Below are 24,052 nucleotides of genomic sequence, written 5' to 3' on the forward strand. Positions count from 1 at the left end.
TTATATATTATATATATGCTTTTATTTTTTTTGTGGCTGGCTCAGCCCACCCTAGGGCTGGCGTGGCATGTGGTACAGGGGATCCAACCAAGGTCCCTGGGCTGGCCTAAGCAGACACTTCAGTCCACTGAGTTATCTCACCAGCCCAAAATATAAACTCTTAAGAAAACTAGAAATACAAGGAAACTTCTTTAATGTGATAAAGGGCATCTGTGATCTATCTGCAGCTAACTTTATACTTAATGATGAAGGACTAAATGCTTGCTTTCTAAGATCAGGAATAATGCAAGGATGTTTGTTTTTCTGTTTGACTCATACTAGTGCTTCTAGTCACTGCAATGAGACAAATAAAAGGGCTGGGCATGTTACTACTTGCCTATAGTCCCAACTACTCAGGAATCTAGGAAGGGACTTCCACTTGAGCCTGGGTGTTCAAGTCCACCTAGACAACATAGAGACCCCTATCTCAACAACAAGAAAATGTGTATCTACAGAGAACAAAAAGCACAGCAAAAGCAAAAATGGACAAGTGCAAGTACAATTGGAACTGCACCAAAGTAAAAGCCTCCTGCATAGCAAACACTCAACAGAGTAAACAGACAATCTACACAATGAAAGGAAATACTTATAAACTCTATGTCTGACAAGGGTTTGATTTATAAAATACATAGGGAATTCTTAAAAGAGAAAATAGAGAATCCTCATACTTGACCATGCTATCCAGGCACCTACAGAGCTGAGCTGGAGGTGGGCAAATGCCACCCCCAGTAGAGCAGGGGGCTAGGGCAGTGGCTGTGGTTGCTGGCCCAGCTGGAGAAATGGAATATGAAAATGGACAATGGCCAGTAAAGTAAAAGTAGAACTCTTACCCATGACCTGTAGCAATCTCTCCAAGAAGCTAATTTGGTCTAGAAAGGGGAGCCAGCCTGAAACTTTTTGTTCGTCTTACGATCCTATAGCCAGATACCAACTCAAGAGCCTGCTGTTTACCCTGAGTGAAGCAGAATGACATCTCCAGCAGGTGCACCCTGCCACTGTTGCTGCTGCTGACCAGTGAGATGGCATAGTTCAGCCCTGCAGCTGGGGGAGGACCCGTAGTTGCACTTGATTTATAAAATACATATGGCCCTCCAGGCCCTCATCCCATGGACCTGGAGACCATCAGGATCATGCCTGTGCTTCAGATGTGGGTGGGGGCACTGTACAGCCACTGGCTTTGAACAGCTCAGCCCTTGGTAGGGGCCACTGCCAACTAATGAACTATGCACTGACAGAGCTGTGTGCCCAAGAACACTGCCCATCTGCTCCTACCTCACCTCTGTAGTCTGTAGACCCAGAGGACCATGAGCTGATATACTATGGGGAGATGATGCTGAGCAAGGGCATTCCTTCTGAGGGCTGGGGTGATCCCTGAGTAGACCTCAAAGGACCTGCCACTTTCAGGCAAAGGCAGGAGCTCTGGAGGACCTGGCAGAGGAGCTGGAAAGTTACTACAGAGGTGTGAAGCTGGCTTTTGTCCGCCTGCAAGCTCTTGGGCACCAAGATAATGCCAAGGTGCAAGCTGCACCAACACTTCCATGGGGCATGGCCCATGACTCTGGCACTGTCCCTAGGGACAGTTCTGAGGCATCCATATTCCTGGGGGCATAGCTTAGCAGCTATTGGACCTTGATTTTGGGTCCCATGATCTGCAGCACTGCCACACTCTGCACAGAGACACCTCAGCCCACTGCCCCAGACTCTATCCAGAGCATGGTGCACTGCCCCCTCAGTGACCTCTGAGTCCCCAGGACAAACACTAGAGAAACATAATGCTTCTCAGCCCAGGCAGCAACACTGGGTGGCATGCAGATGGAGGGCCTCGCTGCATATGTGTGTCCACCAGTCCCAGTAAGACATTTGCCTGATGGCATGGGAAAGACTGAAAGATGACCATCTGTCAGAGCCCTTGTCCTGATGAATCTCAAGTGAGGAGAAGGCATGGAGACACAAAGAAAGCTCAGATTCAGAGGCTTCCCCAAGATGTACTCCTCCCAGCACTGCAAGTGGACTAGGGCCCGATGGAGGTCCCTGAGCCAGCATGGAGCACGGAACTCACTCCCACAGAACTCTCTGGCCTACAAAATGAGTTCAAGGCAAGCCTGAACTGCATAGTGAAACCCTGTCTCAAGCAAACGGACCAAGGGCCAGCCAGATAGTTCAGTGGACTAAAGCACCTGATTAGGCAGACACGGGTCGGGGTTTGATCCCCGGTGTGCCATGGCAGCCCCGACCCCAGAGCTCACTGAGACAGTCTCAACTGGCATGGTGGCGCACACCTATAATCCCAGCTCTTGGGAAGCTGGAAACAGGAGAATCACTGAGTCCAATCTACGTAGACTCTGTAGACCCTGTGGACCCTATACTAAATACAGAAATAAAAAAGGGACCAAAAGTAAAAAATAAAAATTGCCCAAATTGAAGTATAGGGGGAGAAAAATGAAGAAAAAAGAAACAGAACAGAGTATTTGAAAATTCTGGGGTAATTATAAAAGATATAACCTGCATTGTCAGACTATAAGAAGCTGGACATGGTGACACACACCTGTAACCCCAGTACTTGGGAGGCTAAAGTAGGAGCATCAAATTGGAGGCTAACCTGAATTACATAATGAGACCCTGTCTCAAAAAACAAAATAAAAAAGAATATGAGAAGGAAAAGAATGAAGCAGAAATATGTGGAGTAAGGAACACTGGCTGAATTTTTTTCAAAATTCACAACAGACAGCAGAGCACTGATCTAGTAAGCTCAAAGAAACCAAGCAGGATGAATACCAAAAAATATTCCCTTAGGCATATCATATTCAAAATGCTTAAAACCAGGCTGGCCTGATAGCTCAGCAGACTAAAGCACCTGCTTAGGCAGGCTCAGAGACCAGGATTTGATTCCAGGAGTGCCATGCAGACCCCGCCTGGCATGTGGTGGCACATGCCTGTGATCTCAGTACTTGTGAGGCTGAAAACAGGAGAATCACTACGAGTACAATCTACATAATGAGACCCTCTAGACCCTGTCCTAACTATAGGAAAAAAAAAATCTTAAAACCAAAGAGAAAACCTTCAAAGAAGCCAGAAAACAAGAAGCCACAGCCTTACCTATAGAGAAACAAAGACAAGAATTTCAGACATTACAAACTATGGAAGCAAGAAAATAGTGGAGAGAAATATTAAAACAGAAAATTGACCAACCTACAATTTGGTATAAAATAAATTATCCTTTATCAAAATAAAGAACTAAAACTGAAACTACCAAGTTAAAAAGATCATATACCAAGCTGGACATGGTGATGCATTGGGTATAATCCCAGCAGTATGGAAGGCTGAAGTAGGATTGCAAGTTCAAGCCCAGTCTAGGCAATCTAGTGACTGGGGGTGGGGTGGGGGAGATGCCCGCAACTTTGATGATGTGTGAAAGCCCTGGGTTCAATTCCCAGTATAAAAAGAACACTGAGGGGCCGGCCAAATAGCTCAGCGGATTAAAGTGCCTGTAAGCAGGTACAGGGACTGGGGGTTTGATCCCAGGGCCTGCTGTGTTGGCCCCACACCTGGGGCATGCTGAGAAGGCAATTGAGATCGGGCAGTGATGCATGCCTGTAATCCCAGCTCTTGGGAGGCTATACACTTGATCTTAGCCAAAAGGCTGAGAAGCGATCTTGGGAGGCTATAAACAGGCGGATCACCAAGTCCAATCTAGTAGTGAGACACTGAACACCCTGTAGATCCTTCCCTAAAATACTAAATAAATAAATAAATAAATAAATAAATAAATAAAAACAACACCCAAAAACAACTTACACCAAGAGCAAGTGGGATTCATCCCTGGGATAGAAAGATAATTAACACATAAAAAATCAATTAATATGAACCACCAATCTGGGAGGTTGAGGCAGAAGAATCACAAATTCAAGCCCAGTCAAGGCAATTTAACACAAGTATCTCAAAATAAAAAAGGCTGAGGAGCCAGGCATGATGGCACATGCCTGCCATCCCAGCACTTGGGAGGCTGAGGCAGGACGATTGCCACAAGTTTGAGGCCAGTCTGGGCTACATAGAAAGTTCAAGGCCAGCCTGAACTACATAGCAAGGCCCTGTCTCAGGAAAAAAAAAAAAAAAAAAAGGCAGTAGCCCTGGAGATACAGCTCAATGAAATGGTCCTGGGTTCAACTCCTGGTAACACATACACACTTCAGTTAATATGATATATCACATTAGTAGCATAAAGGACGAAAAATCTCATGGGCTGGCTAGATAGCTTAGTGGACTAAAGCACCTGCTTAGGCAGCTGGAGGGATCGGATTCGATCCCCAGTGTGCTGTGTCAGCAGCTCCACCCCTGGGGCACTGAGAGACAGAGATTGAGACTGGGTGTGGTGGCATGCATCTGTAATCCTAGTGCTTGGGAAGCTGAAAACAGGAGGATCACTATGAGCCCAATCTATGTAGTGAGACCCTGTAGACCTTGTATTAAAAATAAAAAAGGATAAAAAAAAACTCATGATTATCTCCACAGATACAGAAAAGGCATTTGAAAAAATTGAACAACTGTTCATGATAAATACTAAGAAACTGGGCCAGGGAGATGGTTCAGTAGAATAAGTGCTTCCCTGGCAAGCACAAGGGCCTGAGTTCAATTCCCAGTTTTGGGGGGCGGGAGGGAATATATATATATATATATATATATATATATATCAGAAGGGAATTACCTCAACATAATAAAGGCCATATGTGTACAGTATTAACATCATATTCAACAGTGAAAAACAAAGTCTAGAAAAACTGTTATGCAAGAAAAAAAATCAGAAAGGAGGAAGAAAACATAGATCTATTTGCTAGCATGATCTTACATATAAATAACCTTAAAAAATTACAGTTTTAAAAATGAAACCCTTTCCCAGCACTCTGGAGGCTAAAGCAGGAGGATCACTGTGAGTTCAAGGTCAGCCTCAGCTACACCGTGAGTTCAAAGCCAGCCTGAACTGCATAGTGAGACCCTGTCTTAAAAAAAAAAAAAAAAAAAAAGAATAAAAGAAAGAAACCTTTAGAACTAATCAACATGTTCAGTAAAGTTATAGCATAGAAAATAAATGTGTAAAAATCAGTTACATTTCTATATACTAACAGTGTACTGTCTGAAGATGAAGTAAGGAAAACATTTATATTACAACAAAAAGTAGAGAATCTTGGAATGAAACACTTGTCCAAATGAATGCCTGGTCACATCTCCTTCTGAAGTGCCCAGGGGTGCTGTGGCTGTAGGATGATGGCACTTTCAGGAAGAAATAGTTAGAGCAACTATGTGAGCAAATGGTCAGGGCAGGTAAGGGTGTGGGCAGTCGTGCAGGGTCCTGAGGCCACAGAGCCACCTGTACGTGCTCCTCCCTTAAAAATCTGTGGGAAACTGATTCCAGGATCCTCCACAAATACCAGTACCCAAGCATGCCAACATCTCTTATGTGAAATGTATGGGCCGGCACAAAGGCTCCCACTACTTGGAAGGGAGAGATAGGAGGATTACTTGAACCCAACCAGGCAATATAGTAAGATGCTGTTCATTAATTACAAAAATGGAATAGTGTTTCCATATAACTTATACATATCCATATAGATTGTTTATGATACTTAATATGATATAAATAGCTGTTGCATAGTTTAGGGAATACTGTAATGGCAAAGAAAAATATCTATACATGTTCAGTATAAATACAGCCTTTGAAAAATATTTTCAATTCATGTAGTAGTGATGCCTATAATCTCAGCACCTGGAAGCATAAGGCATGGAGGTCTCAAATTCAAGACCAGCCTGGGAAACTTAGTGACTTAGCAAGACTCTGTATCATAAAGAAAGAGAGGGGCTGGAGAGATAGCTCAGTAGAATAAGCGCTTGACTGGCAAGCACAAGGACCTGAGTTCAATCCCCAGTTCCACAAAAAAAAAAAAAAAAAAAAGAGAGAGAGAGAGAGAGTAAATATTCTAAAGATGTAGCTCAATGCCAAGGCTCAGGACCACACACACAAGTATAAATACAATCCCCATTACTACACAAACACATGCACACACAAACATGCACACATGTCAATCCCTAATACCACAAACAAACAAAAAAAATTTAATGTGTAATTGATTGAATCTATGGGTGTAGAATCTGTGGCTGTAGAGGGCTGACTGTATACTAAAAACTACAAAATACTGATGAAAGAAATTAGTATTAAAGACAAAAGGAAAAGCATATGGGATGTGATGACACACACCTGTAATCCCAGCATGTGGTACACTGAGGCAGGAGGATCACTACAAGTTCAAGGTCAGCCTGTGCCATATAGCAAGAGTCTGCCTCAAAAAAAAAAAAAAAAAATTAGAAAATAAATTTTATATGTATAGAATATGAAGGGTAGGAGAGGGAGAAAAGAGAGAGAGGTTTAATTTGTGTGGTATAAATTTCTACATTAAGAAAATTCAAAATATATATATATATATAACTTAAGCTTCCTTATTAGGAAAATGGAGAAAGAAAATCAATATAAACCTGAAGCTACTAGGGTGAAAAACAAGGAAAGTAAAAATAGAAAAACAATAAAACCTGAAAGCAAAAGCTGGTTCTTTGAAAAGATCAATAAAATTAATAAACCTCTAGCCAGGCTAACGAAGAAAAAGAAGACATAAAATACTAATATTTTAGATAAATTAGATGAAAGAGAGGCCAACCAGCACTGATCTCATAGATACTAAAAGGATAAGAATGTTAAGAACAACTCTGTCCCACAAATTCGATAATATACATGATAAAGTGAATCAATTACTTAAAACACAACCTATTTAACTCACAAAAAGATAAATAGTTCTGTATTTTTTAAATTGAATCTATAATTAATAACCTTCCAGGGCCAGCCAGATAGCTCAGCAGATTAAAGTGCCTGCTTAGGCAGGCACAGGGGCCATAGGGTTTGATCCCCAGTGCACCATGCTGGGCCCCACCCCCAGGGTACATTGAGACAGCAATTGAGACTGGGCATGGTGGCACGCCTGTAATCCCAGTGCTTGGGAGGCTGAAAAACAGGAATGATCACTACAAGTTGGATCTGTGTAGTGAGACATAAACAATAATAATAAATAAACAAAATTATAATTAATAACCTTCCAAAACAGAAACCATCAGGCCCAGATTTTATAAGTTAACTAAAAAATATCAAAGGAAGAAATACTACCTATGTTCTATCATCTCTGAGCATGTAAACAGAGGAACATTTCCTTACTCAATCTGCAAAGCCAGAATTACTCATAAATACCAAAACCTGATGAAGACATTACAAGAAAGAAAAACTACATACCACTGTGACTCACAAAAATAAATACCAAAATCCTCAATAAATATTAGCAAACTGAATCTGACAATGTATAAAAAGAATTAGACTAGACAGGTGTGATAGTGCACAGTTATAATCCCAGCACTTGAGAGGAGAGGGTAAGGCAGGAGAATGCGAGTTCAAGTCCAGTCTGCGCTACATGTGACAGGCCCAGCCTGTACTACATAGCAAGACCCTGTCTTAAAATGAAATGAAAATGCAATAACACAAGGAAAAAAGAGCATACACAATGTGAAAAAAGAAGTAAAACTACCTTTATTTGCAAATAACATGACTGTATAAGAAATCCCCAAGAATAAATCTAAAAAATTGAAACTACTTAGTGATTATTTTTCTTAATTAAATTCATGATTAACAATTATTGGCATCGTGCTCCCCTTTCCCTGCCCATGCAACAGCAGGGTGGTACAGGGCCTGAGGCTTATGCCCCCAACAGCAAGGATGGCAGTCCCAAAAGTGATTTTTCAGAAAATAAAATAGGACCTCAGGGGCAGGCAGTAGTCCCCCCCAACCAAGACACCAAATTTGAAGACATTATATATATTAGATGTCTACACAAGATTGCACTATACAGGATTAATATATAAAAGTCAGTTGCTTTCCTACATAAACAGCATAATTGGAGTTTGAAGTTAAAACAGTATCACTTATATTAGCACCACAAAATTGAAATATGTAGGAATAACTCTAACAAAATACATGTAAAACATATGTCAGTACTGGGCAGAGGGGCACACACCTAGACTCCCTCAGTAGTTGGGGTGCAAATGTCCAGCTTTTCCTTTGCTCTTTTGTCAAATAACAGTTGATTATTTGTGTGAATCTATTTCTAAGCTAATTTGTTCCAAAATTTGTCTATTTGTTTACAAGTACTATTCATTACCATGAGTTCAAGACAAGCATGCACTATATAGTAAGACTGTCTCAATTCCCTCCCCACAGGAAAAAAAAAAGATCTATGTGAGGAAGACTTTTATGAGACAAATAAAAAAATGTGAGTAATTAGAGATAACCCATGTTGAGCTGGGAGTATAACTCAGTGGCATAAGCCCTACCTGGCAAGTGCAAGGTCCTGAGTTCAATCTTCGGTACCACGGGGGAAAAAAAGAGAGAGAGAGATAACCCATGTTGATAAAGAGGAAGACCAGATACTAAGATATCAGTTCTTCCCATCTTTGTATATAGATTCAACATAATCCCAATTAAAATCTCAACAAGTTATTTTGTAGATATCAACAAACTTTTTAAAGTTCATATGGAAGAACAAAAGAGCTAGGATACCCAACATAGTATTGAAGAATATAGTCAGATGTCTGATACTACCCACTTTTAACATTTGTTATAAAACTACAATCAACTTTGTGGTACTAGTAAAAGAATGGACAATCTTTGGAACAAATTAGCTTATAAATAGATTCATCACCATGAATGGTTGCCCCTGTGCCATGCCACCCTGCCTTAGAGCCAGCCAGTTATGTACTGAAACCTCTACAGACAGAACTAAATAAACCTTTTCTCCTTTAACCTTGGGTGTCAGATTTTTTGTCTCAGTAACACAAAAAATAACTATGACAGAATCTGGTACCAGAGAAATGAGGTCATTGCTGTGAGATTACCTGGCCATCTGGCCATGTGGCAAGAGCTTTTGGAACTATCTTGTTGGAATGGAAAGAGTTAGGAAAGGTTGGGAGATGCTGAATGAAAAAGTAGAGCTGCAGCACTGTGGGCTGTATTGTATGGAAGATTCTGGTCAGAGCTCAGAAGACCAGATGAATGATAGAAATCATTTTGGTTAACAGCAAAGCCAGGAGATGTCTTCTGGGAAAGATGGCATTGGCTGTTGGACTCCAGATGATATGTGTTACAAAATTTGTCTGCATTTTGCTCATGTCCAGAGACTGCCTAAAAATAAGGGTGGTGGACTAACTAATCTTGTAGAAGAAATTTCAAAGCAGTGGAATGTTGAAGTGGTGAGAATCAAGAGCAAAGAGCCCAGCAGGATGATTTAAAACATTGTGAGTTTGGCCAGAAAGGAAGCTCCTATAAAGCTGTGGACTGCAAAGATAGAGCAGAGGAGCTCTTGATTGCTGAGAAGGAATGAGAGAATAGAAAAGATGGCCTAAGGGCATCACAGAAAGCAGCAGGACCCCATCCTTTGCAACTTCAAAATTGCAAAAGTGAAAGACTTTGCTTTGAGAAGAAAGCCCTAGAGCTCCACAGTCTAGGTGGCAGCAGCCTAGAGAATTTGTTCCTTGGAATTGGATTCAGAGTATTCAGCAAGCCAGGCACTCAACCCCTATAACCTGGAGAGATGGAAGCCTCGCTCCTGCTCCTGCTGGTAGCAGACCTTGGCATCATCCACATGACACTGGTTTTAGGTACATGTAGACTGCAAGAGTTGTAGGGTTAGAAAGGCTTCCACCCAGATTTCAGAAAAAGGCCTGAGAGGCCAGGTAGTGTGCTTCTGAGAGACCAGTGTGTAAAGCTGTGTGAAGCCAAAGGTGCAGTGGAGGGGCCGGGGAGATGGCTCAGTGGAATAAGCGCTTGCCTGGCAAGTGCAGGGGCTTGAGTTCAATCCCCAGTTAAAAAAAAAAAAAAAGGTGCAGTGGAGACTAGAAGGTTGGAGAAATCAGGAATGTGGATTATCTGAGGAAAACTTCAAGGAGGGAGCAGGATGGACCCAAGAGAGAAGCCACGGAAGCTACAACCACTAAAAGCGCAGTAGTGATGGAGCCACCAAAGCCCTTTGGAGTTCATATCTTGCCACATATTGCCTCAGATGCTGCACATGGAGCTACGGGACTTAATGTTTGCCCATCTGGATTTTAGGCTTGCTTTAGTCCCATTCCTTTATATTCTCCAGCTTACAACTTTTGGAATGAAAATGTTTATCTTGTGCCATTGAATGTTGGAAATGTTTAACTTTCTTTTCATTTGTACAGAGGATCCCAGCTAAGAGTTTACCTTAAATTTCAGAGCAGAGGGCTGGGGAGATGGCTCGGTAGAATAAGTGCTTCCCTGGCAAGTGCAAGGGCCTGAGTTCAATCCCTGGTTCTGAAAAAAAAAAAAAAATCTCAGTGCAAACTTGGGACTTGGACTTTTCAGCAGTGTTGCAACTGTTAGGACTTTGGAAATTCTTAGAGCTGGAATAAATGCCTTTTGCATAAAGGAATGTACCTGAGTCTTTGGGGGACCAGGGGAAGAATGTTATGATTTATGTCTAGATGCCCCCCAAAAGCCTCCTGTAGTCATGGGAGATAGGATTTTTCAGAGGTGGGTGAATCTAGAGCTTGTTGGTTGATTCATAGTCCAATGCTAGAATTAAGGGTGAGTGCTACATTCATCCTAGGGTAGCCTATATACAGTATAAGGGACAGAAAGAAGCTTGAGTACCCACCCATTGCTTTTCTGTCTTCTACTGCCATGAACTGTTACTCTCCTGCCATGTGCCATCTTGCCCTGCCCTTGGAGCCAGCTAATTACAGACTGAAACCTCTATAAACTGTGAACTAAGTAAACCTTTCCTCCTTTAACTCTGGATGTTGGGTATTTTGTCTCAGCAACAAGAGAAAAGTAACCAATCACAACATGTGCTGTCTTCTTCACACAACTATTCAAGTGATCTCAAGTTTTCCCTTACCTGGTTGAAATGGCAACCATTAAATAATCTTTGAGCAAGCTGCAGAAGAGACAGCTGTCGAAAACAGTAAGATCACTGCAGTACTATGGATAAGTTAGTAGTGCATGTGTTAATGACTTTCTGGGAAAGTCTCTGGCTAGTAAACTTGCCCTTATGGGTGGTTTAGAAGATGAGCTTTAAAAAGAAATGGATCTATAGCATAAAAGATTATTTCTTTAGACACCTTAAATTGTCACAGGTAGGGACTATTTTGTAACCATGAATTCTAAGTTTGTGATAATAACTACACAATTAAATCAGCAAGAGGGAGAGAATCATCTCAATCTGGTGTAAAGAAATATTAATGTTTTCAAACTCATTATCTCTCTTTCTCATGAAGTACTGACCTAATTGCATCATAATTGTGGTTTTTAGGCCAATATACATGCTTATAAATGTTTTCTAAAAACTAAGTATGATGCTCAACCCTAGATGATAAAAAATGCATGTAATCTGGATTCTTCTAGATTTTTCTTATGGCTGAAAACTTTGGCAGTCATCCCAACACCTACCATGGATGGATTTTGGGAGAACATGGCAACTTGTGTGACTGTATGGAGTAGAGTGAATGTGGCAGGTGCTTTCCCTCCAGGAACTGAGTCTATAAATGGCAACCAACAGTGATAAGAAAAATTGGAAAGATGGTGGCCAATTGGAAGTACCTGTGAAGTTATCAGCTAAAAGGATGTATCAGCTGGGATAGTAGATTAAATGTGGCTGACCTCTTTGAAGCCAATCTGAAATTCAGAATTCATCTACTGCCAACATTGATGAAGGGGATGTATGCTATTGAAGTCTTCCTGAGTCTCTTGCATCCTCAACACTCAAGGATTAACTAGCATTATCAACTAGAAACTGAAGGATAAGGATGATTGTTTTAAAAAATACAAATAATCTTGGGACATCAGAGAGACCTAAAAGCCTTGTGACTGCTGAGTTCTAGGCTGTAGAGATTTTAAAACTGCAGTATAACTCAGGGCATTTAGTTTTCATCCATATACATGGGTCATAGTTTGTTTCTTCATGATACATGATACAGACTCACAGAATCAAAGCCTAGACTGGTTTAATGGTTGCAATGTGAGCTTTCAAGCAAATTAAATTATTTTAGTGCAGAAAAATGCAAAGGTAAATCACAAACTAGGACAAAATATCTGAAAACTATACCTAATGAAGGATTTGTAACCCCAAATTCACACAGAACTCAACAATAAGAAAACAAACCATCCAATTTAAAAAAAAATTGGCAGTGGGCTGGGGAGATGGCTCAGTAGAATAAGCACTTCCCTGGCAAGCACAAAGGTCTGAGTTCAATCCCCAGTTCCGAAAAAAAAAAAAAAAAAAAATTGGCAAAAGCCCATATTCTGGGAGGCTGAGGCGGGAAGATCAAAGTTTGATCCTAGACTGGGCAACTTATCAATTTAGAGGGACTCTGCCTCAAAAAATGGGGTTGTAGTTCAGTGCAACTCCTAATACAACTGTCAGTCAATCAATAAAATTTGTAGAAGATCTGAAAAGACACTTCACCATAGAAGATATACAGATAGCAAATAAATATATGAAATGAATTGCAAATTAAAACAACAAGATGCCAGACACTATTAGTAAGGCTACAATCTAAAACACAACACTAAATGCTGGCAGTGATGTGGAGCAACAGTATCTACACATTACTGATGGTAATGTAAAATAGTACAGCCACTTTGGAAGACACTTGGGCAGGGTTTTTTTGTTTTGTTTTGTTTTGGGGGGTTTTTTTTGAGGGGTGGTCATGATGGTGGTGGTTTAGAGTCAGTTTGGTAAATACCTAGGAGCATGATTCCTGGTAAGATCATACCAAATATAATCCAGGAATCATGCTCCTAGATATTTACCAAACTGACTCAAAACTTAGGTCCATACCAAAACCTGTGCTTGAGTATCTATTTTATTTTTATTCTTAAGTGCTTCAAAATGGAAGCAACCAAGATGTCCCTCAAAAAATGAACAGAAAACTAGTAAGGTGGCTCAGTGGTAGAACACTTTACTATCATGCATGAGTTCAATCCCCAGCACCCCTCCCCCAAAAAAGAAAAGAAAAAAAAAAGTAAAATAAAAGGTGACCAAGTAAATGGTGATATATCCATACAACTTGAAATATTATTGAGCAATAGCAAAAAAAATAAGCTATTGAGCCACAAAAAAGATAAGAGGAAATGTAATATGCACTGTGTATTGAAAGAAGCCGATCTGGAAGGTATGTGCTGTGTGATTGCAACTGTATGATACTGGAAAAGGCAAATCTATGGAGACATTTTAGTTGCCAGAGGTTCAAGGGGAATGGGAGAGGTTTGAAAGACATGAAGCAAAGGATTTTATTTTGTGACAGTGAAACTATTCTGTGTGATATAATGGTGGATCTATAACATCCATTTGTCAAAACCCATAGAACCACATAACACAAAGAGAGACCCTCAGCAAAGCATGGACTACAGCTCATAATGTATCAATATTGGCTCATCAAATACACTACACAAATGTAACACCTTAGTAATAGGGGACATATTGATCTCTACTACCAGCTTTCTTTTCTGTAAACATAAACCTGTCCTGAAAACATGAAGTCTATTAATTAAAAACAAATTTTAAATATGATTTTTTAAAAAATGGGTCAGCAAGATAGCTCAGCAGACTAAGCACCTGCTTAAGCAACCACAGGGACCAGGGTTCAATTCCCAGCACCACATGCTGCACTGGCCCTGGGTACACTGAGCTGGCCACCAAGACTGGGCATGGTGGCACACATCTACAATCCCAGCACTGGGGAGGCCGAAAACAGGAGGCTTACTATAAGTCCAAGCTGCATAGTGAGAACCTGTACAAAATACATTCAAAAAAAAGATGATGATAAAAAATAAAAGACATCTCTTCCATAATACTCAGGGCCTGGGGATATAGCTTAGTGGCACAAGCGCCTGCCTGGTAAGCACAAGATTCTGAGTTCAATTCCCAGTTAAAAAAAAAAAAACTTAAAAAAATTCTTTCACCCAAAGACAAGTATTATAAGACATTGGTATAAACATTCCTGGAGATTTTCTATTTATACTTACACATATATTATAACACTGCTGTTTATCTCATTTTCTAACACTAGAACCCTAAATGTTATGGTTTCCACTTTATAGACAGAAAAACTGAATTGTGTATGAATGAACCTGATTCTATCCCCCAATGTATTTTACTTTGAAGCCTATACTCTCACCACTACATCTTTTTATTTTATCAACAACTACAAAATAAATAAATAAAATAGGACCTACATTTTGTTCTATTTCATATATTTATCCTTCTTAAAACTAATCTTTTAGCCGGGTATAGTGGTACATGCTTATAACAAATCTCAGCACACAGGAGGCTGAGGCAGAAGAATTGCCACTAATTTGAGAGTAACCTGAGCTTCACAATGAGTTTAAGACTAGCCTGAAATACAGAGCAAGACCCTGTCTCAAAAACAGAAAAACAAAACAAAACAACAAAAAAAAACCCCAATATTTTATACACTATACTAACTTCACATAATAACCTTCATAGGTGGTGTATTTCTTAGCTCTACGTATCATTATCTTTTATAGAATCCTGGTCTATTGAATAGAAAGCAATGGCTTAAGTCCTTTTAGCTCTAGGGAGTTGTCCTGAGAAGCAAACAATAGAACCGGCATATGTTTTGGCAATAATATTACTTGTCTCCTTTACAGTAGTTTCCAAAATCCAGGTGTTCAAGAAAGTTCCAACTTGGGCATGATGGTACATGCCTGTAATCTCAGTGCTTGGGAGGTTGAGGCAGGAGAATCACTGCAAGTTCCAGGCAAGTTGGGCTACACAGTGAGTTCAAGACCAGTCTGAACTACATAGTGAGAATCTGTCTCTCAAAAAAAAGGGAACATTTTTCTAATACTTAGAAAGCCTAAGAGTACAGTAGATGAAAAGTTGAGAAAGATGAAAATGTTCCAAGAGAATTCATGTGGGTAGCTCAGGACAGAAGGGGCCACCAGAGTTAGTGGAGACAACTTGATCACCCAGAAGCATTGAATGAATTATAACCATCAGTTCAACCATATTTATTGTGATCAGCTGACAGTCTAGGAAAATGTTTAAGTTAATCCTACCCCACCCCTTCTTTCCACACCTATAGGGGATACTCGTAGACTCCGGACTATTCTGGAAGCAATACAGAAGCACATCCATTCTTCCTCCCTCATCTTCAAACTGGCCCAAGATGCATTCAAGATTGCTACTCCTACGGACAGTAGTACAGATAACACCCTGCTCAATGTGGCCCTTGAGCTGGGGTTACAGGTATGGGGTAGGGCAGCGCTGTTCCCACTTTAAGTTTCTAATGACAACTGGCAAAAGGTAAGATCTCTAGGGGACTGAACACAGACCAGGTCTGACTCTGTGTCCCCAGAACATGAGTTCTATGCTAGGCAAAAGATAAGCACTCTAAGTTGGGTTTCATCTTTAAAAACAAGCAAAATAGCTTTAAGACCCATGGAGTCTTCATCTTCTCTCCATCTTATTCAAGTCAAAAAAGGTGTAAGAATTTTATTTAGAACCAGGCATGGCACCATATGCCTATAATCTCAGCACTTAGGAATACAAGGCAAGAGGATTGACATGAGTTCGAGTTCAGCCCAAGCTACATAGAAAGATCCTGTCTCAAATAATGAATTAATTAATTAATTAAAATGTTAATAGGTTTTTCAGAGAAGACTCTTATCTAATGAATGAAATGGGTAAGGAAAATTTTAACCCTGATCATACTTATCAGGGGAAAGATTGTTGTTTAAAGCACCAACAAATATTTAAATAAATTGAGAATAAAAGTTTGTACTAATATTATTTAGACAAGATATCATGTCTGCATCTTGTCCTCTGAATTACTATCAATTACTATCAATTCAACAATATACAATGTCTTATTGTAAACGTCCTAACCTGTATTGAAACTGTTTCATCACTTTTTTCCTCATTAAAATGAATAAAAATTTTAAAAAATTAAATAAGTGGCAAGATAAAGTGGGGAAGAGGAGGTCCTAACAGCTAGGGTCAGTCCACTTAGTGTGACTTTCATGCCCAGGTGATGCGGATGACCTTATCAACTCTGAACTGGCGGCGCCGAGAGATGGTGCGATGGCTGGTGACCTGTGCTACCGAAGTGGGTGAGTCTCCCCACCCCACCCCAGTAGTTTCTAGGCCCAACTCTTGGTCAGTGTAATGAATCTTTAGATCAGTTGTATTCCATTCCTGATGGCCTAGAAAAAGGATGGTGCTACTGTTAAGAAAAGATGGCCTCTGTTCAGCCAGATGGCCTCTGCTCTTACTGCTAGGACCATGTCACATCAGCAGCACTCTGATCAGAGACACATCTGAGATAATGAATTTCATCTCCCAATATTCACATGCTCCCTTGAGAGGCAGTGAGCCCATCTGTTTGATCCCAGTCCCTGTCCATGTTGTTGAGAAATCCCAGACAACCTGGAGGCTCAGGACCCCTTATGGAGTCCAAAGCCCTAGCTCAAGACTCAGAGGCCCCACTTCAGCTAGAACCCCTAAGTTGACCTGCAACCCGTGCTTTGAGTCAGACAAACTGCATTCTCTGTTGCTTCATCCTTATGAGGAGCAAAGAACACTGCAGAGACCTTCAAACCTCCGACCTGGGGAAGGTAGACATGGGCAAGACCACAAACAGGGTCTGGCCATCTGGGATGCTCCCCTTGCCTTGATTTGCCTCAGATCACGTCAAGGCTACAGAGGAGGGAGAACTCATCTCTGCAGGCCAAGTTCAGACCCCAAATGGTAATCTGGGCAGAGCTGGATTGGGACCTTGATGGCCACTTCTGAGCTCAAGCTCTCCCTAACAGGTGTACGGGCCCTCGTGAGCATCTTGCAGAGCTGGTACACACTGTTCACTCCTACTGAGGCTACTAGTATTGTAGCTGCCACTGCTGTATCCCACACCACTATCCTACGTCTCAGTCTTGACTACCCACAGCGGGAAGAACTGGCCAGCTGTGCTCGCACACTGGCCCTGCAGTGTGCTATGAAGGATCCGCAAAGTTGTGCTCTGTCAGCTCTTACACTCTGTGAGAAAGACCACATCGCCTTTGAGGCAGCCTACCAGATTGCCATCGATGCTGCTGCTGGTGGCATGACCCATTCACAGCTGTTCACCATTGCCCGCTACATGGAGCTCCGTGGCTACCCGCTACGTGCCTTCAAGCTGGCCTCATTGGCCATGAGCCATCTGAACCTAGCCTACAACCAGGATACCCATCCAGCCATCAATGATGTGCTCTGGGCTTGTGCCCTCAGCCACTCTCTGGGCAAAAATGAGCTGGCAGCTCTCATCCCTCTGGTGGTGAAGAGTGTACACTGTGCCACAGTGCTTTCAGACATCCTGCGGCGCTGCACAGTGACTGCACCTGGCCTAGCTGGCATCCCAGGCCGCCGCAGCTCTGGAAAGCTCATGTCGACTGACAAAGCTCCATTGCGCCAGTTGCTGGATGCCACCATCAATGCCTACATCAACACTACACATTCACGTTTGACACACATCAGCCCCCGCCACTATGGAGAGTTTATTGAGTTTCTGAGCAAGGCTCGGGAGACCTTCCTGCTGCCCCAAGATGGCCACTTGCAATTTGCCCAGTTCATTGACAATCTCAAACAGATTTACAAAGGCAAGAAGAAACTGATGCTGCTAGTCCGAGAGCGCTTTGGCTGAAAAAAGCAGAGAGCTCACTGCCAGGGCAGCCTGGGCTCCCAGCTACCATCAAGTCAGGCCAAGGACACTGACACATTTGTCCACCCTGAGAGGACTCTGACCACCTGTGGCTGAGGCCAAAGGACCACAGGCTAAGGATGGGGAGAGTCTAACTTTAGCTAATACACCTGCAACCTACCTTGGCAAGCTTCTCACTACAGCCCACTGTTCTTGGAGGAGCTGGGCCCTACAGATTGACAAGAAACCCCACAACATGCCACCTCACACCCCTATATCCTGTGTGTCCTGGGCATTGGCCGTCTCTTCCTTGGCAAACACAGAACACTGTTTCATCTCAGGGATTGCTTAACCAGAGAAACAGAAGCATTTATGATACTGTAAATACTATAGCACATGTGTTGCCAATTATTGTAAAGTTGTAACTATTTATAATTCTGGTTGATTTGATAGGCACTTAAGATAGTTGGGTGGGAGGACAGGCTTGTTTTCTGAGGAGACTCACTACCATTTCTCAGGTTTCCCTTACAGAGTATATAATGTTGGCAGTGGACAAGTGGGGATAGTGGGAAGTGGCCAATTACAATAAATCCCCAAGTCTTGTCTATGCAGAAACCCCAGCCTGTACACAGGGCATCTGTAGTCCAGTGGTTGGTCAGGGGCAGAGGCCAAGACTGGACTTAGACTTCTGCCTCACAAAGCTGTGAGAACACTGAAGCTCCTGCTCCTGTTCCTGCCTCAATAGCCTCCCCCAGGAGCCTGCTCAATATTGATTAACAAATACAGGGAGAAGATGAAGGTCAGGGAAGCAACAGTTCATAATAGCCATCTGCTCTAGTCACTGTCATGTTACAGAGTATATATTTTCATCTCTACTTCCATGTGTGTGTATATCTGTAAGTACATGTGTCTGTGCACATATATATACACATGTATGCCTATGTCATGTGTTGGAGTGTGGATTTCTGTGTTTGCTGTTTCCCATGTTTACATGGTACACACAAGTGTATGAATATATGTGTTTGTGTGTATGCCTGCTATCCATTGATCTATCTTTATGTGTGTACCCAAGTTATTTCTACACGTAGGTACATCTGTATACTCATGTTGGAAGAATGGCTGCATGAAGATGGCCTTCTTTGCCAGATTTCATTTCTCTCATCCTCTCTCACGAGTCAGACATTTGTTCCATCTCTGTTCTTTCTCTATCCCCCTTCTTTCTAGATAGCTTCTGAGCACCAGTGTCTCTGCCATGAGATTAGATGCTTCACCTTCACGGTTCTTACCCATGCTCACTTTCTTCCCCTGCCTTTCTACCTCAAGCTTCCTCTACCTGCTTTATCACAGTTCATTGTGTACTGATTTGGAGGCTGAAGCTGGTATGCCTTTGGCCTTTCCCTTCCAAGATTCTGGCCCTGGTGGGTAACCCGCCTCAACCCTAACTGACCTCCAGTGTCATCATGTCCCTGCTACCTTCCTGACCCCTATGCTCAGCCTGGAATTGTTATAGAAGGTAGCAGTGGACACTCAGAAGAGCCAATTGAATATCATTGTCTTGGTGTTTACTGTTTTGTGTCTTAGTTCTGGAGTGGGGTGGGGTTTGATAGGAAAGGGGTGGTATAGCTTATTAGAGTGTGAACTAAGGACCTCTCTGTCTACTTTATTTTCTTCTTTAGCAAACTGTTTATGTTGGGGTTTTTTGTTTTGTTTTGCTCCAAACTGACCAGTAAGTTGTATTTACTATTTGTGGCTACTAAAGTCTTGCTCTCCAGCCAAGGACCCCTATGATGTCTCAGCCCAATGGGCTGATAAAAAAAAAAAAAAGCCACACCCATTTCTGTATCACAATGGCCCTTTTTTAGTGAGTGTGTGAATTCATAGTGCTTTTCTATGAATAAATCATGGATCACAGAAAAGATCATTTTTCTAAAAGTAGAAATTGTGTTCTCAATAAATGAGGCCTTTCTTTCCCTTTTGTATTGTTCTAACTTAAAAAGGGAGCTGGTTGGGCCTCTAGAGAGATGCAGAATGACAGAACCTCCTTCCATACAAGGCTGCTTCGGAGCTTGTAGGCACCTTTCAGCCTTGTTTTAGGAAATAGAAGTCTGTAAACTGGACAGAGTCCCAACATGGTAAGAAAACTGCAGCGTGTACTCAGAAAAGAATGCAGAGTAACGCTTAGTGCCAGAGGGCCCTTGGGCTTCAGAGGCCTCCATAGTGTGGACCAAAGTCTCCAATCCTAAACAACTTAGCTTTGATTCTCTATGTCCTTCCCATTTTTTTGGTGTCTAAGTTTTGTTTCCTTACCTTCTCCTTGTTTAACTAACTTCTCCCCACTAAGCCCTCTAGGACTCGGACATGTTTTAGCCACTTCTGTACCCCTCTTTAATCTATATTCCTCTTTTCCCCCAAACACAAAGCCCTATCAATTTGGCCTTTATAGCCTGTAGGGACCCCACCCCTTTCACCATCTGTCAACTGCTTCTACAGTTAGAAAGCCCTGCCTGACCCCAGGTAGCTCTGAGACTGGGCTCTCTGACAGCATGGAGGTAGCAAGGGCCCTGAATCAGGTGCTATGGCACATGTCCATTGATACCTATGACACTGGTGAGAGAGATGCAGAGGAGGCCACAGGGAGGGAGCATGAACTTCACACTGAGGCTGAGGGCACAGATCTGTAACAAATAAAACCACAAACTAGATTCTAACTTGAGAAGTTTTATTCTCTGGAAACATTTCTGTGTTAGTGGTACTTGAAGGAAAAGTTGTACCCTTAGTTCTTTCGAAGTAGGCGTGAATGTCTATGCACAGCATCCACAAAGGCCCCTACATGTTCTGGGTCCATGTCAGGGTAAAGCCCATGGCCTAGGTTGGCAATGTAGCGTTGTGTCCCAAAGTCATCCAACATCTGCTGCACCAACCGCCCGATCTCCTCCTGAGGACCAACAGAGCACTGTCTATAGACGAGGTCAACAAACCTCTGTCCTCCTGACATATAATAGGGACACACACGTGCAGGCATGCTTCTACTCAGTGTTAATCATTAACTCAACAAAATTTATCAACTACCTCATATGGGATAACCACTAAATAAATACAAATGAACAACAAAAATTCCTTCCTAGGGTTTATGCTATGTGTATGGAGTAGAAGAAGGACAAATAGGCGTAATGAAGTGAGACTCATAACAATATAACCACATTCATAGCCATAAGAGCACACAGAGACAACTTGTACATACATGAGACCCCAGTTGTTACCTCGGATGCATACAGTGCACAGGGGTCCAAGTTGCCCTGTAGGGTCACCATCTTCCCCACAAGCTTCCTAGAAGCAAGAGTCAGTGCCACATTGTGGAGATTGCATACTTGGCAACCCCACCCGCTTTAAAAAAAAAAAAAAAAAAACCTAGCCCTCCAGCACTCACCGGGCCTTCTTTGGAGCCACTGTCCAGTCAAGCCCAACCACCTCGTACCCAGACTGAGCCAGCAAATCCAGAGCAAAATGCCCATCCTTAGCAAAGATGATCTGGAGGACAGAGCAGATCTCTTAGGTGACATAGAGCCTAGCTATGCCTCCCTTCTTGGCTGTGCTTCTGCTGCCCTCAAGTGGTCACTTCAGTCCATGCAGAACTTAACCCTTAAAGCTCTACAGAATCATCTTCACTCAACCTATCTCAATCCTCACCATGGGCACTGGTGCCAGGCCTGCCTCCTGCAGCCCAGCTTTTACACGCTTGGCCACATCACGGATGTAGGGTAATGCAAACATGTTGAAGAGTTGTGGGCCAAGATGTCCTGCATGAGACTCAAAAAGCTGTAATGCCTAGGTCAAAGATAGTGAAAGAAATTACATTAACAACACAAAGAAAATCTCAGCCCCCTTGTACAGAAATGTGTCTTCATTTCCCCAAGTAACTTTAAGCTCTGGTACTGCTTGAGCCTTGTTAATATCAGTTCCAGTCAGAGTTACCTTCTCCAGACCCCAATGCAAGCTTTGGTCTTCACATGTTCAGAACATTCATTAAGCTCCTCTGGTGGATTTGGCTACTCCAGTCAGATCTCTGGAGGTCAAGCTAAGTCCTCTATCCTTTCCAGTTTAGGAGACCATTGCTTCTGGTCCTTAATAGTCCAAACCCCACCATCTGCCTCTCCCACAGGACTTACCTGGGCACCAGCAACCACCTGTCCTATTAAATATGGCACCAGAGCATCTGTGAGGATGCGAAGCAGCTGGTGACTGGCCTGAGGTCTTTGGTAGAGCCACCGCTTGGCCTGAGCCATGGTGCTTGAGCTGCCACCCTCAATCATGTATGTCATCAGGGTCCACTACAGAAGAATACAAAGATATCACAGTGTAGAAGACAGACATTTCTTTTCCTTTTTCTATACCAGAACTGCCAGAGTGATCCTGATCCCCAGTCCCTGCCCTGTCTCATGTTACCGGGGCACCAGCAAAGCCAATCAGTGGCACACGCCCAGCCAGCCGTTGCCGGGTGAGAGTGATGGCCTGGAACACATAGCCCAGCTCAGAGGCCACTGCTGCTGGATCCCGCAGACGCTCTAGATCCCGCTCTTCTCTTAATGGCTCTGGGAAGCTGGGTCCTTTGCCAGGTATCATGGTTACCTCCATGCCTAATGCCTAGACAGGGATAAAACATTTCAGTTCCCAAAGTGGAATTCCAGGAGGAAAAGTTTAGCCCATGCTGGAAGGAAAGGGAAAGGATAAGAGTCCGTCTTTCAGCCTTTATTTTTCCTTCTATCCAGTTAAAATAAGTGCTGATCCTGAACCTTAGCAAGACTGATAGTATTTCCAAAGCCTTTTCCACTTTTCTCATTCCAGGATCAGGTTTAAATGGGTACCTGGGGTACAACAAGGATGTCGGAGAAAATGATGGCAGCATCCAGGGGGAAACGACGAAGTGGCTGTAGAGAACAGGAAATAAGTTGCTAGGTGGCAAACTGAGGGAGTAAATTTATCTATCTTTCTTAGACCCCTCACCTGCAGAGTCAGTTCACAGCAGGCCTCTGGAGAGCGACAGGTGCTGAAAAAGTCCTGGGCAGCCCTGGTTTCCCTAAACTCTGCAGGCAGAGAGGGAAGGCAAGGGTCAATCCTGAGGCTTGTCAGAGCCCTGGCCTGACCTTACACAACTTTTCATCCTCCAGAGCTTAAAATTTCAACTATGCTTCCAAGTCTTGCCCCTAACCTGGTAAATAGCGACCAGCCTGCCGCATACACCAAACTGGAGTGTAGTCTGTTTCCTCTCCCCAGGCTGCTCGAAGGAACGTGTCATTCTTCAGCTCCGGAAAATTCTGGGATCTGGCGATAAAATCAATGTGAAAAATAGGTGTCAATATGCTAGGTTGGAGGCTGCAGAAGGCGCAGGTTCTAGGCGATTCAGTCTGGCCCGTTATCTACCAGCTCCAGGACAGCTCACAAGTCCTGGCACCCCACCCTTTTCACTTTCTGTCTGCCTATCAGGTGGAGCACACGACTACAGGAGGGCCGCGCAGGGGCCTCTTCCCTATGCATACTCCCAACTCTCCTAAGCCTAGGAACTCTGGAGGGAGGGCATAGAAGCCCAGTAAGAAAGTTTGTGGGAAGTGTCACAGGACTAACGAGTATCAGGAACCGGGCCGCCAAAGAGCTGGTTCTGAAACTGGTTTCTGAGATCCACAGGATGGGAAACAAAGAGGGATCAGAGTTGATGGTCTCAGAATACAAACACGTAGTTGGAACTTCTGGGGTATCCTTTGAAAGAATGCCTCAGAGATGCAGTCCAACAAGGCAGTTCCTGGAATGAAGGTCTTAGGAATCCATGGTTGGAAGACTCGGGCTACCAGGAACAGGAGTTCACACCAGGAAAACTTGCAGGAATTGGGTTTATAGGGACAGATTCCTGAGCTGGAAGGCTCAGAAGCCCCGCTACGCACACCGCGAGCAGCAGAGTACTCACCCCTTCCCATTCGCCTCCATAGCAGACAGTCCCTGCAAAAGCAATCTCCAATGTAATCCTGAGTCTGCACCGCCCCAGTATACACTCCGCCTCCTTCAACCTTTGGTGGCGCTAGGCTCAAGCCACGTGACCCGGCGCGTAAATCAGCTGTGGGGCTGCCCGGACTGCTGCCTGTAGGACCCAAACCACTTTTCACCTTAAAGTGCCCACTAGCGGCGCAAATGAAAAAAAATGCTCAAAAGGTAAAATACTCGGTGA

At 42.9% G+C, this 24,052-nt stretch overlaps 2 protein-coding genes across 2 annotated transcripts in view; one reads left to right on the forward strand and one right to left on the reverse strand.

The window, feature by feature from the left end:
• The window catches only part of Zswim5 (zinc finger SWIM-type containing 5), a 210,553-nt gene extending 190,744 nt beyond the window's left edge, over positions 1 to 19,809 (forward strand). Inside the window, exons 12-14 of the mRNA XM_023724191.1 lie at positions 15,250 to 15,413; positions 16,195 to 16,276; positions 16,979 to 19,809. Of these exons, the coding sequence (XP_023579959.1) occupies positions 15,250 to 15,413; positions 16,195 to 16,276; positions 16,979 to 17,841 (1,109 nt within the window). The 3' untranslated portion in view covers positions 17,842 to 19,809. The remainder of the gene's footprint in view (positions 1 to 15,249; positions 15,414 to 16,194; positions 16,277 to 16,978) is intronic.
• A 734-nt stretch (positions 19,810 to 20,543) lies between these two features.
• Urod (uroporphyrinogen decarboxylase) lies at positions 20,544 to 23,924 on the reverse strand. Its single transcript, XM_004639196.3, has 10 exons — positions 23,795 to 23,924; positions 23,045 to 23,157; positions 22,840 to 22,919; positions 22,701 to 22,763; positions 22,282 to 22,479; positions 22,005 to 22,166; positions 21,526 to 21,663; positions 21,266 to 21,366; positions 21,099 to 21,165; positions 20,544 to 20,773 (listed from the first exon to the last, which is right to left on the reverse strand). The coding sequence occupies exons 1-10, from the start codon at positions 23,812 to 23,814 to the stop codon at positions 20,612 to 20,614; spliced, it is 1,104 nt and encodes a 367-aa protein (XP_004639253.1). The 5' UTR covers positions 23,815 to 23,924; the 3' UTR covers positions 20,544 to 20,611.
• Between the last annotated feature and the right edge of the window lie 128 nt (positions 23,925 to 24,052).

Source organism: Octodon degus, unplaced genomic scaffold (assembly GCF_000260255.1).
Source record: "Octodon degus isolate 3935 unplaced genomic scaffold, OctDeg1.0 scaffold00107, whole genome shotgun sequence".
Lineage (NCBI taxonomy): Eukaryota > Metazoa > Chordata > Mammalia > Rodentia > Octodontidae > Octodon > Octodon degus.

Coding starts and splice junctions, on each gene's coding strand:
- Urod (XM_004639196.3), bottom strand. CDS start 23,814: ATGGAGGCGAATGGGAAGGG. Junction 23,158..23,794: donor ATGGAGGCGAATGGGAAGGG/GTGAGTACTCTG, acceptor TTTTATCGCCAG/ATCCCAGAATTTTCCGGAGC. Junction 20,774..21,098: donor GTGCACTGTATGCATCCGAG/GTAACAACTGGG, acceptor GTTGGTCCTCAG/GAGGAGATCGGGCGGTTGGT.